The 13,419-nt window shown below is 36.0% G+C and overlaps 1 protein-coding gene across 1 annotated transcript; it reads right to left on the minus strand.

The window, feature by feature from the left end:
• Nucleotides 1-819: 819 nt before the first annotated feature.
• On the minus strand, nt 820-12,642 carry LOC103467745 (oxysterol-binding protein-related protein 2-like). Its single transcript, XM_008414407.2, has 14 exons — nt 12,531-12,642; nt 12,115-12,264; nt 11,904-12,015; nt 9,557-9,632; nt 9,256-9,390; nt 8,042-8,139; nt 7,762-7,944; nt 6,729-6,836; nt 6,567-6,656; nt 5,548-5,665; nt 4,841-4,960; nt 3,635-3,758; nt 3,463-3,553; nt 820-2,813 (listed from the first exon to the last, which is right to left on the minus strand). Exons 2-14 carry the CDS (start codon nt 12,149-12,151, stop codon nt 2,711-2,713), a joined length of 1,395 nt encoding a protein of 464 aa, XP_008412629.1. The 5' UTR covers nt 12,152-12,264; nt 12,531-12,642; the 3' UTR covers nt 820-2,710.
• Between the last annotated feature and the right edge of the window lie 777 nt (nt 12,643-13,419).

Below are 13,419 nucleotides of genomic sequence, written 5' to 3' on the forward strand. Positions count from 1 at the left end.
ATGCTGAAAAATACTTTAGACAAATTAGTGAATAAACTAAAATTTTACAAATATTAAACTTTTGACTATTAAAATGTAAAATATTAACAAAAAGTATTAAAGCTATCAATAGATTTTTTTTTAATTGAATTATATGGAAGTGATTTCTTTATAAAATGTAATACATTTGATAATCAAGTGATTTAAAAATGCTAAAAACATAACCAAAAATGTTTTATATGATTTATTAAATACAATAAATTAATTAAATTGAAGCCAACAAAAACACAGATTAAACAACATTACCTTTAGACTTTAAAAAGCTGGGGAAAATGCACCAAAAGTTGTCATTTTTTATTATTCCTTATTTAAACTAAGATTTAAAAAAGAGAACTTTTTATATTTAAATATTATTTTCAGTTGTACTTTATGGAAAATAATAAGTACATAATATCAAACATAAAAGTGAATACTTTCAAAGTAAAAATACATTTATTCTAGGGCTGATAAAACATTTGAGCAATAAACTAATTTAGTAATTGATTAATCAGTAACTGGAGTATGTCAGCTGTAAAAAAGCCATTCATTTTGTATTTAAGATAAAAATAAAAAAAATGTCTGTAATTCTATTCAGTTTAGGCTGCACCCAATTTAATTTCCATAAAATGAAAAACCTATTCAGCATCGTAGAGTAATAAAAAATAAACAGCTATATACAAAAAATTAATTTAAAACAAAAGTAAACAAGTAAACAACCCATTTTCTAACTGAAACTCCTATTTTATTCTTATTCATTTTCTGATTGAAACACCATGAACCCTTAAAAACCACAACAAGCAGTTCATTTTGTAGTCCATAATTTATTATTTAAATATGCTTGTATGCATATGGTTTTGGGTAACAGTATGAAGAGCGGAGGAAAAGAACGAACAATGTAAACATTATCGACAAAGTAAAGAGACACAGGGGTAAAAGGATGAAAATATCCGTCAGATTGAACCTGCAGGCTTCGAAAGTGCTTTAAAAATCAGAGCAAAGGGAGAACTCTCACTGTACATATAAGTGCATAGGACTGTGAGCGCTCAAATGTGCAGCTTTTATGCTCAACAGCAACAGAAATCAGCTGCAGCATCTACTTATTTAGTGTTTTACTTTCAGCACTCGGTGTATCTGAAGGGGAAATTAAGAGTTTGAGGGTTCACATTTCAGGAGGGCGGAGAGGATGGATCGGTTTGCATAGGTTCACGGTGTCTGCAGCGTCCCGGGGTCACGAGGCGAGGCTGAAAACGAAGCGCAGGCTTCCACACGGAAACTTAAAGCTCTCCGTCATGCAGGGCTGCGCCTCTCCTTTTGAAACCCAGCATTTATCCAGAGCACACAGACGCTCTCAGAGCAACATTTCCCTTTTCTTTTGACGCTTTTGTTGAGTTTCAACTAAGAGACAGTTTGGCATCATTTTAAAGGTGCAATTAGCTTAAATTTTCCACAAAAAAAAAACCAAACACATCCATGCCAATATTCTGCTTCGTACGGAGCCCCCTAAGGGACAAGGGGGACTTTTTTTCCTTTGAAATAATGTACACAATTTAATACTGAAATATTTTCTGCTGTAATGTAAGAAAGCAAAGCAGCTCAAACATGGGTTTTCCATCCCTTCTAAGAAATAAACAAACTTTCTCTACGGAGGAAAGAAAAATACATCTAAACCATTTGGACTATTTTTCGAGTTATTTTCACAAAGTCATCTGAATGTTTTGATTGTGTCTTTTTCATACTGGTCGTCTGATTGGTTTACAAACAAACATAAACACACAGTAATAGATTCATTAAAAAAAAAATTGCAGCAAAGATCTAAGAATGTTTTCGTATAAAAAATAGACCAGGGTGTGTTTGCTCATTTGTCGTGAGAGAATGCAAAATATATTTTTTAATTTGTCCTGTAGGGGGCTCCACAGCTCCACGTTTAAAAGTGGAAGAAGGAGAAGAAGCTTAATAATCATTTAGTTTTCTTAACTGGATTTCTGACACTTAGTTTTTTTCTGTTGTGTTTTTCAGAGCATAAAGGTGAGAGGCAGCCACAGTGTCAAACTCAGAGTTTGTCCATAAATGTTTCTATACTCAGTGCAGGAAATCATTATTTTATGGCTCTAACTTGTCTATTAGCATCTTGGTGAACATGCAAGCACCATTGTATTTTTATATTTTTTTGTTCTCTACACACAACTATATATTTGTACCGACAATATTCGCTTACGATAAACATAAACATGGTTAAAAGCAGCTTGTTTTTTTTTTTTTTAAATCTCTATTCACAGAAACACTTGTGACATTTTAAAGATACGTAGTGCTGAATAAAATAGACATCTAATTTCAGAGTCGGTTATATAAAAGTTGAGGATGTGTTTAAATAATCCCTGATATTTAAATGCAACATGAAGTGAACTAAAACGCTTCTGCAGCTCGTTTGTGTTTGCAGAGCTCCCGCCTCTGGCTGGTTTAAAACCCTTAAATGACGAGCGTTTAGGGTAAATGACGATGAAGATGTCTGACGTCAACGTTTCTCTAAAACTCTCCCGCAGAGCACGTTCACAGTCGCTTAACGGTTTGCTCCAACAGAGACACAGTGCCGGTCTGAGTAACCTGCCCGGTTTTCAAGTCGCAGAGATTTGAGATGCAGAGAAATAAAGTGAACATTTTCCAGAAACACAGAGTTTCTTTCTTTTTTTGTGCATCAGTAAATGTTGGGACAGTCTGTGTACTTCCTGTCAAAGTATCCGCCTGTGTACTGCCAGTCCTCTGCTCCGGTGAAAGGGTTTGTTACCATTCGGAACCACCTGAAGGGAAACAGATGAAACCTGCTTTTAGAGAGAAATCAAAAGCTCCTGGAGATACAAAAAAATTTACCTTTGACTTTTTAAATTAATAATGATACTACAGACATCAGCGAACGTTTTAACTGAAACATAAGAAATGAGTGAAGCTCTAACACAATGGAAGTTTTTGTTTGTGCTGCTATCACTTTAAATATATTAATAAAAAGTTTCCTGAGGTCAGAGGTCAAACAGCAACACCCACATTTACGACATCAAACAATTTCAGTGTCAGTCATCTCCGCTACGTTTGAAAAGTAAAGTGGTACCAATAAATGGTTTTTAACAATTTCTTAAATAATTCAAATTTAATTGTATGGATACACTGTAAAAATACAAATTATCACCAAGTATTTTTATCCAGTTTCTTGTGCAAATCTTTTATTACACTTGAAATAAGACTAAACTAATTTACAAGTAACTTTTCAGCAAGATATAGGAGTTTGTTTTACGTCAGTATTGATGAAAACATTCCAGTTCCAGTGAAATTATTTCCCATGTCACAACCCGAGGAACAGACTTACTAATAAGGTAATGTAGGAAGGCGACTGGTTGCACTGGATTTTATTTAGAGGTATCGGAGTAAAGAAGACTGGCAGCTGTTAGCTCTGACCTGGTCGACCACTCCTCTTCACCCGCTGATCGTTCTCTGCGAGCCTTCCTCTGTTTTTCCTCTAATCGCTCCTTCTCTGCACTAGCCAAGTCTGAAGAAAGCAGAAGAATAAAGAGTAATAAAGCAAATTTAATTAATAAAACATCAAAATGTCTTTGTTTTGTCTACTTACCCATGTCTCCATGTTCCATGGCTCTAATGTCGGGCCTCAGCCGGCAGTCCGTTGGCGGCAGCAGCCTCTCCATGCCGGGCTCCAGCTCGTTCAGCGTCACAGCAAAGCTGGTGAAGTTATACATCTACCAAAAAGAAAAAACACAAGACGCCCGAAACTTTTACACTCACTGGGTCAACGATCCCCCAACAAACCAAATAAACTCACTACAGTCAATACGAAACTTAAAATGTGCTCCAGAAGGACAAAGTAACCTATTAAATGTCTTGGCTTGTTTGTTTAAATTACTAATTTATAAATCATTTATGACTGGCTCTAGCAACTTTTCAACCAAGTCGGGTTTATTTGAGAAAAAGACGCTGCTGCAGTAATCAATACGACTAAAGATAAACACATGGATCAATTTCTCTAGGTCTTCTTGGCATATTTTATCCTCTAATCCTGGAAATGTTCTTCAGGTGATAGAAGGCCGACTTTGTAACTGTCTTTATGTGGCTCTGAAGGTTCAGGTCAGAGTTCATCACTGCTCCAAGATTTCCAGCTGTAATAACTGAAGCTGTGTGTTGACTCTAGATCGTTCCTCTTTAGGTCAAACTTCAGTTTCTGTCCACACATTTATCTGTTCAAACATCTACTAAAAGTCTGTATGTGTTCATTGTGCATCCTCTGCATCGCTGTGGTAGCTAATCTCTTTACTTGTTATAACTTGAGCTAATGGGAGCATGTGCATATTAAATTAGAGGGAGTCCAGGAAGGAGCCCTGTGGTACTCCACATGTGATTTTTGTCAGATTTGGTGAAAAGTTACTGACCCAAAGCTGAACCCGTTCTCTAGGAGAGACTCAAACCAGAGACTCCAAACTTTTCAATAATTATCTCAGATTCAGCAGTAAATGACAAAACAAAACATTTCACATCCACTGAATATGTATATAAAAAAAGACGTAAAATAAGCAAATAATAATAAGCAAAATAAGCCTCTGTTATCAAAGACATGGATAAAGTCCAGGACTTTGAGATGAAAAATAGACGATGAGTCGTCAGTAATTTTTACTCGTATGTGCAGAACGGATGAACCTGCCCTGCTGGCAGGTGCTGAAGTTCAGCGCTGACAGATTGACAACGTGACTAATCAATTAAAAGGTGAACACTTTAAATCCTCGAGAACAACTACAAAACGTTTCCGATTCCTGTGATGGAAGCCGACCTGCGCAGAGTGACTGGGCTGAGGCGTTATCCTCCACAGTAAGGCACTTCCTGGTATCACAATCACCGTATCCTGACCTTCTGGAAATTCATCGTCCTCCTCCACTGCATAGCTACATCCCTACACACACAGAAAGATCTTTTTTAAAAAGCCGTCATGTTCAAACCGTCGAGGCCAAACCAACCGAGCAGACGGTTCAGTGCAAACAGGTGAATCATGGGAACTACGGTTGCCACAAACTCAACACGTTTCAAGCAACAACGGCATGTCATTGCAAGACATCATGGTTTAGGTGCTGGCAATGATCTAGTCAGACAAGTACACTGTCAACATAACTAGACAACAGCAGCAGCACAAGAGAGATATCAAACACGCTGTTACCTTACCTTACGCTAACGCCACTGCGTGTTATTGTGAAAGGAAGAGATGCCGTTTGAGAAAACAGAGTCAGTGACGCGTCAAACAGGTAACTGACAATCGCATGAGTTTGCAGAAACGCTCCCTTCACGCCGGATGGAGACCACGCAGCATCAGGCTGTGGGAAACGCTTCGGAAGGGTTGTGAATATTAACAGAGAAAAAATTGGCATAGACAGTAAATTAGTTCCAGATGATGAGTGATCAGCCGGGTCTCCAGCCGGAGTGACGGGAGGCTTTTCTGCTCTGCAGACGAGGTGAGAGAAATCAAACTGGCTCAAATGTTCTCACCTCTTCCTGTGGGTCGCTGCCCGTCGTCTTCTCTGCCTTCTTTGTTTCAGAAAGGCTGGGGTCGATGCTGTACATGCTCTCCGTCCACTTCCCGTAGATGACGTGTCTCTTGTTCTTACTGGTCCAACCGCAGCGACGCGGTCAGTTCAGAGAACAAACAATCACACTTTATGCCTGACAGAGCGGATTCAGGAGGGCTGCAAAATAATCTTTTTATTTTTTTAAAAATTCATTATAGAAAGATAGTTTAAAAAGATTTTTTAAGTAAGATTTTAAAAATAAATCTTAATTTCTTTAATTTTCTAAAGAAAAATGTTATTTTTTTAGAAAAGTAATTTACTTTCTAATAAAGAAATTGCTGATAAAAAATACTTTCAAAAGCGGCTTCTGTGAGTTGTACGATAAAGTTCTAGGATTTGTATTAATTATGAGAATGAAGACACAATATTAGCAGAATAAACATGCAATTTAGCCAGAAGAACATCTTAAAATGTTGAGAGAGAAAAACACATTTTAATTAGAAAAAAGATTAGTGACGAGGATCGATCTGTGTGGGTTTTTTCTTCAAAATAAACTCAAGTCTTGATATGGATAATTTGATGCTGATGAGTTGAAAAAATAAGTATTTCAGTAAAGTGTATTGCAAAGTATAACTTTTAATTTCTTGTTATTTTTGTGCAGGAGTTGTGATTAAAAATAACTTCATTCTCCTGATATTGTGACTTTTTTCTTGTAATATTATGATTTTATTCTTATAATAAAAAATATTTGTATCCTGGCCCTAATACTTTGTCATGGAGTTGATCTGAAATCAAAGTCCAAATAAATATAAGCTTAAACAAGATGGCCGCCTTGGTGAGCTGGCATCACTCGTAACTATGGAAACCCAACAAGTGCAATGATGGGGGAGGTGAATCCATATTTTGCAAAAATTAAACCTTTGAAAACCCAAAAATGAAATGAATAGATAAAATGGGTCAATCGCCCAACCCTGGTACCCGACCTGCTCCTGTTCTCACCTTCCGTCTTGGATAAATCCTTCGACTTTGTGAAGATCTCTTCCAAACATCCCACAGGGTTTAAAGTTCAAGATGCATTTATCTCCAGTGCTGAGGGAACCAGGGCAGCATAAATGAGGGACAAAAACTCACAACAAGCTTTTCCAGCATCAGTAACTGTACCTGTGGTTGACTATTTCCACTGTTCCGTATTGTTCGATCCAGAGTTTCCCCAAAATGATGTTATGGACGCAGCACATTGGATTCGTCCAGGTGTACGCTTCTTTATGTCTACAGTAAAAATACAGCATCAAAACTCAGTCCTGGTAATCCAAGAAAGATCCAAAATTTCACATTTCAGGGTGCTGTGGTGGTGCAGGGACAAAGCACAACCCATATTTTGTCCTCATGCCGGTGGTCGCAGGTTCAAATCCCGGCCTGGTGACACTTGCCGCATGTCTCCCCCTCTCTCATAACTCTCTTTCCTGGCAAACTACTTTCACATAAAGGCCACTAGAGCCAACAAAACCTTTACAAAAAAACGTTCACATTTGGATTAAATACGAAGCTGCTGCCTGAACAACTAGCATCATATTTAGCTAGCTTAATCTGAAACAATTAATCGATTATTGACATAATCATCAACTAATTTAGCAATCGATTAATAGTAAACTGGAGTATACAGACTCAAAAAGAAAGCCATTTGCAGAAAAAACAGCACATTCATAACTTTAGCTTAATTACTGCTTGTTTGTTTATTAATGTAAAAATATTTTTGCATTAATATGTATTTTATTCGCATTAAAATAGTCAAATAAACAAATCAGTTTCTTTTTAAATAAAAAAGAAACATTTTATTACATAAAATGCAATAATATAACATTTCTTTAGTGAATTTGAACCAGGTAAACTAAACGATGCCACTTGAGTTGTTTTGGGTAAAACATATTTTGAAACAAAGGTTTAAGATGAAAAAACAAAAAATAAATAATAAAATGTTTATTTTCTCATAAAAAAAATTTATTTGCATATTTTATGTATTTTAATATTCTATAAAAGACTTAAGTGGTTAAATGAAAATCCTGCAGAATGTGCCAATTGTGCTCTGATTACCCAACAAAATTGCTAAAATAATAATAGGTTGCAGTGTCATAAAGTAAACAAAAGCAAAAATATGCACAACAAAAATGACTGAAAAAAGTGAGTAAAAGCTTACTTTAATAACTCCAGCGTCATTGTGCCTTGAGGCTCAGCTTCAACACTTTTACCCCAGAACTTCAGCTTTGGGCAGACGGAGCCATGAAACTCAAACTCCTGCTTCAGAGACTCAGCGTGGAAGGCACTGACGGGGGGATGATGGCTCACCTGCTCAGAGATCAATCTGTATCCTTCATCCTCCCTAAAATAACAAAAAACACACAAATCAGTCAGAAAACAGGCGCAGAATCGTAGAAAAGCTGGTAGATATTAGGATAAATATATCTATAGGGTTTTACCTTATGAGTTCATACGTTTCCCCCAGCAGAGGATTAAATGGCTTTCTAGTTCTCTCCCATTGAGATGCTACAGCGGAAACAGCAAACGCAGCAACAACCTGTGACCCAGACGAGAACCGGATCAGAACCATTTTACCCCAATCATGCCACTTCACATCTGACGTGCATAATTTCAGTGGCAGATAAAGATGCTGTAAGAAAACAAAGTCACTGCCTCTTTAAAATGTGATACACTAGCTAACACTGGCTAACGTTAGCTAACGCTGGCTAACGTTAGCAAGCGGCTGGCTAACGTTAGCCAACGCTGGCTAACGTTAGCCAACGCTGGCTAACGTTAGCTGATAAACAGGGTTGTAAATCAGAGACTTCAAATGTGTCACAGATTTTCAGCTTCTGGGTCAATGTTGCAGCAAGCTGGTCATTTTAATTAATTAGACGCATTCATATGCTATGCAGATGCTCTGTGTGCGCTAATGAAGTTACACACACCTTGTTTTCAATTATCTCAGCTTATAATTACTTATATTTATTTACAGTTTAATGTGAATATGTTACATGTTGATATTAACAAAACGTTTTGGATAAAAAGGAGAAAAAAATATTGATCTTAAGCACAAAACACCCAGTGAAGACAAAAGCAAAAGATATAATATCTATGTAATGATACAGCAGTTATTATACTTTGATATGTTTTATTATTTCAATAAAAGTAAAACTTGATGTACTCTTAGTTTTCTTTTTTGACTGATTTTTCTACAGATTTGCTCCATAAGCATTAATACAACGTTACATTTGTTTGTTTTAAATCTGTAATTATTTCAACTTATGAATACATTTTTTATTTATTTAGCTGTGCTAAGAGAATTTAATGTTCAGGGATTAAATATACATAATAATAAATAATAATAATAATAATAATTAGAAAAAGAGTTCACACAGCTCCTTCAGCTCAATAAAAACACGTTAAATGTGTTGGAACAGGTCAGAGGTGATAAAATAAGGACTTGATTCTGGATAAAGTGTTTTTGCTTCCTTCACCTTTGTATTTAATATGTCAACATATCTTAGAAGAAAATAAGAAGCGATTAAAAAGGATTTTCTCATGGATCATTAAAGAAAAGGTATGCAGGTTTTGGAGCCAAACAGCTCATCTAGATCAGTTTAATTTGTGATTAAACTGCGATTCTTTCCGGAGGAAATAATCGCGTCCCTACCTGCATGCGGTCGACGGCGTCCGACAGGCTGCAGGCTTTGTGGATGAGGTGAGTGTGCTCCATGTACTCAGAGATTCTCTGGAGAAAACTCAGCGGCTCGTTAAACTCAACTGGCATCGCGATTTTGGAAAGCTCCTGCGATAGGAGGCAAATCAAATTCATTAATAATTATGGAAAAACATTGTCAGAAACAACTGGAAATGTCACTTTTCAACAATTACGAAGTAAAGCTGTGAGAAAACTTTAGCATTCACAAAACTCTGCTACCCTTTGGATGAGTTTGGGGTTTTTTGGGACTCACCATTCCAACACATTTCTTCAATATGCTCCACACACTGAAATTGTTCTTGGAGATTGTTTCTGCAGGCAGGGCTTTCCTGGCGCACATTTAAACAAAAGGATATTAAAAAACTGCTAAAAAGCAGCCAAAAAAATTAAAGAAGCATTAAAGCCGGGCTGAAAATTATTACTTTTAAATTACGAGAATAAAGTTGTAACATTGCCAGAATAAATATTAGGAGAATAAAGTAGTAATTTTATGAGAACTCCACATAAAAAATAAACAAAAATTTAAATGAGGAATGTTGAGCATCTTGCGATTTAATAGATAACTTTATACTTTTGTATCGGTTTTATATATAACGAAATATTGAATCCTTAACACATCAAAATCTAATTATTATCAGTAGCAGGACTTTGAGGCTATTGTGAAAACAAAGGTTTATTTTGAAGAAAAAAACACAAACTTGTCGTTTTGGTCACGTCAGATCTTGATAACTATCACAGCTTTTTTCTCCTATTTTTATGCATTTATTCTGGTAATATTATGACTTGATTCTCGTAATTAAAAATTAATACATCAAACTCCATTTTAAGTAACGGTAGCTCCACATGAATGAAAACATTATTTCTTTTATCCATTTGAACTTAAAATGCACTAAAAMGTTTTCTCAAATCAAAACTTGTTTGAAGACRTTCCTGCATTCAAACAGTTTACAGATAACTTGTTATACAAGACATTACCAACAGTTACCTTCTATTAATGCAAACATTCAGAAATTTTCTGAATGTTTGTATTAATAAAGATAAAATAAAGATAAAAAGTCTTCTTCATCTCCGAATCTTTGTTGCTCTCTAGTGATTCCTCCTGCTGCACGCCGGGCTGTTTATGATGGTCACAACCATATTTTGTATTTTGGGTCTGAAGGAAATCTCATCCCGTAACCTCATTGTGTTGTAAACAAAACCCGACTGAATCCTGCGACGCTGCGCTCTCTGCATGCACCACTGCCTGTTTATTTTTATACCGTTTCCAGGAAAGCCAACTCAGTGGACTCCACACTGACTGTTCARATCTCKTCTTTGTYTATGTTCACTGTAACAGGGTGTTGAGTTTTTAATCAGTTTTCACTTTGGAAACATTCAGCTAGCTCCTTCTTTCATATTTCAGCCTTTAACTCTGTTTAAAGTAAAAATKTACTACTTTCTTGTGCCAAAAACCCACATATAAGGTTTACTTTAGACAYGACTCTCATTCACGAGATAAAAACGTTTCTACATCAGAAGCTAAATTACTCCAAATAATCAGAGCAGCCGCTGTAAAATGTAAATCCATCAAGTTTTTAAACCTTTATATCAAATATGATGTAAATAAAATCAGATCAGAAGGTTGAGTACAAGAGTGAGACAAACATTTTAATTGATCTGATTAAATATTCAGATCTTAAATGTTGTCTTTTCATCATCTGTAAGTGGATAACAAATCATAATTACCAAAAAGAAAGGTTTTAAAACATTAGTCTCTGTGTAATTACATGAGAGATGCTGAAATAATTTAACTTTTCAATAATATTCTAATATATTATTGTTCATGTCATGACTTCTGTTCATGTTACAAATSCATGACTTTCTTCAGCTCTTTACTAAATCAATATATTGCCTAAAACTTATGAATAAAGCTTGTTTTTGACAATTGATTGGACTTGGTTAGCATTAAAATATTAGACCTGAAGTATATTGCTTTCTGAGGATTGACTGTAAGGCACAAATGATCAAATAGATACTGAAAATCAGCTTTCAGCTTCTACGCACCTCAAATCTGGAACAAACTTCCAGGAAACAGCTGAAACACTGAGTTCCAGTTTAGAATCGATTTTAAACCATAATAAATGGAATGTTGACCAACACATCTGATGTGTGGTGATGACTACAAMATGTAACATCTGTTATTTGTTTTTACAACTGTTGACTCTATTATGTGCTTTCATCCGTTTTCATGATGTAAAGCACTTTGAACTGATGAAATATGCTAAGTAAATAAACTTGATTGTTTGATTTAAGTACCTAGTTTAGACAAAAAAGCAAAAACAAATTCAAATCTGTACATAAAATTATTATAGATAAAAAGCAACTTTATGTTGCATGATGAACCTGTACAAATTGAATGATGAAATGGCCAAATTCTGAGATTCAATGATAATTTAATGCAAACCTTTGGAGTACTTTAGATAGAAAACACTTTGATAACACCAACTTGGCATCAATGATGGGATTGAAACTCCTTTTTCTTTTTGCTGTAAATTGCTTTCAGATGAAGGGTCATGAGTTGGAGCAATATAAATAAAGTGAGTTCATTGATATTTTCCCACCTGCGCTCCCACACCCCGTTCTCCTGCTTGCTGCTGCCATCGGTCACCTCGTTGCTGTCAAACACCAGGGCATCTTTGAAACTGACCTCACCGGAATCATCAGACTCCAGTCCTGGGACGGGGGAAGTGTCAAGAAACAGAACACCCATTTCATTCACTGAGACATGTGGAGAAACCATAACGATGCCACGCCTCTGTTAGCCAGTCTCACCTGTCTGAGCGTCGAAAAATTCCTCCTCGCTGTTCATACTGAGCAGAAAAAGGTAACAAAATGTTACTCAGCAGTCATGTTTCCACCGTCGGTCCGACGTTTCTGCTGCCCCGCCTCCCTGCGAGCATCACAGACTGCCACAAACACGACCTGTAAGACGGACAGTTCTTTAAAACCACTCAGTGGAGCCGAACATAACCGCAACAGAGGTTGTGACAGAAACGATAACCTGTTTCTGGTTCGTTGTCAGCCGCAACGCTCCTCACAAAATCTCAGCTAACGGCTAACTAGCTACTAGCATCGCATCTGGAGACAGTTAACAGTGATCTGGAGCCGAGATTAGCTCATGACACTGACACGTTTACACGCAAAYACGTGTTTACACTCCGACACGAACAATCACACAGTACACATACCTGTTAATTTGTGTCAGTTTGGACTCKGCTTACAAAAACAACTGAAAAGTGTAGCGCCACTGGAGCCTGCCGGAAGTGGGCGGCAAGGACACGGTGATTGGCAGGGCCTTCAGCCAATCAGATCGCAGCTAGGAGATGCCTAGAAATAGAAGGCAAGGAGCTGCTATTTTAAACTCACATTCAATAATAAGACAAAGGAAATTTATTCCCCCACCAGGCTGAACATTAATATTCAGACATAAAGAAYAAAATTTGATTTTGTCGACACGTCTGAGTAGATTTGAATTAAAAATAATTAAAATCAGATAAGATACTCAAATAAGAGTAGCAATACTTCAACATTTTTACTCATGTGAAAGTAAAAAGAAGCAAGAAATGACTCAAGTAAGAGTAAAAAAGAAATAAAATGCTGCTCAAGTACTGAGTAACTGATCAAGACATCGACCATTTAATATTTAAAAATTACTCATCGGACGGAGTCAAATATAAAGTTATGTGGAAATTTAGGTATTTTAAGGGCCAAAATTAAAATAATTCATATAAATAACATAGTTACAATATAACAAAATCAAGCAAAAAATATTTTTTCCATAATTTCAGTTTCTTTCAATATAAAACTCACAAAACTTTAACAAAAACTGCAGGTGTGTGACAGTGTCTGGTGAATTTTTGGTTAAAATCTTGGTTTCATTCAGTGACGTTACTAACAGTGGAATATCCAGAGATCTTACTACAGTAGCAGATAYTTCTCAATACAACAACTCAAGTAAAGAAAATACAGCATAGTAAGAATACTTCTATAAAAGTAATAAAAAATAAATCAATCAAGTAAACGACATAATTGAGTAAATCTACCAAACTTTTGTTAAAATAAATACCATGAATCTGA

Source organism: Poecilia reticulata, linkage group LG7, assembly GCF_000633615.1.
Source record: "Poecilia reticulata strain Guanapo linkage group LG7, Guppy_female_1.0+MT, whole genome shotgun sequence".
Lineage (NCBI taxonomy): Eukaryota > Metazoa > Chordata > Actinopteri > Cyprinodontiformes > Poeciliidae > Poecilia > Poecilia reticulata.

Coding starts and splice junctions, on each gene's coding strand:
- LOC103467745 (XM_008414407.2), bottom strand. CDS start 12,151: ATGAACAGCGAGGAGGAATTTTTCGACGCTCAGACAG. Junction 5,666..6,566: donor GGATTTATCCAAGACGGAAG/GTGAGAACAGGA, acceptor CGGTTGGACCAG/TAAGAACAAGAGACACGTCA. Junction 3,759..4,840: donor AGCCCAGTCACTCTGCGCAG/GTCGGCTTCCAT, acceptor TCTTTTTGGTAG/ATGTATAACTTCACCAGCTT.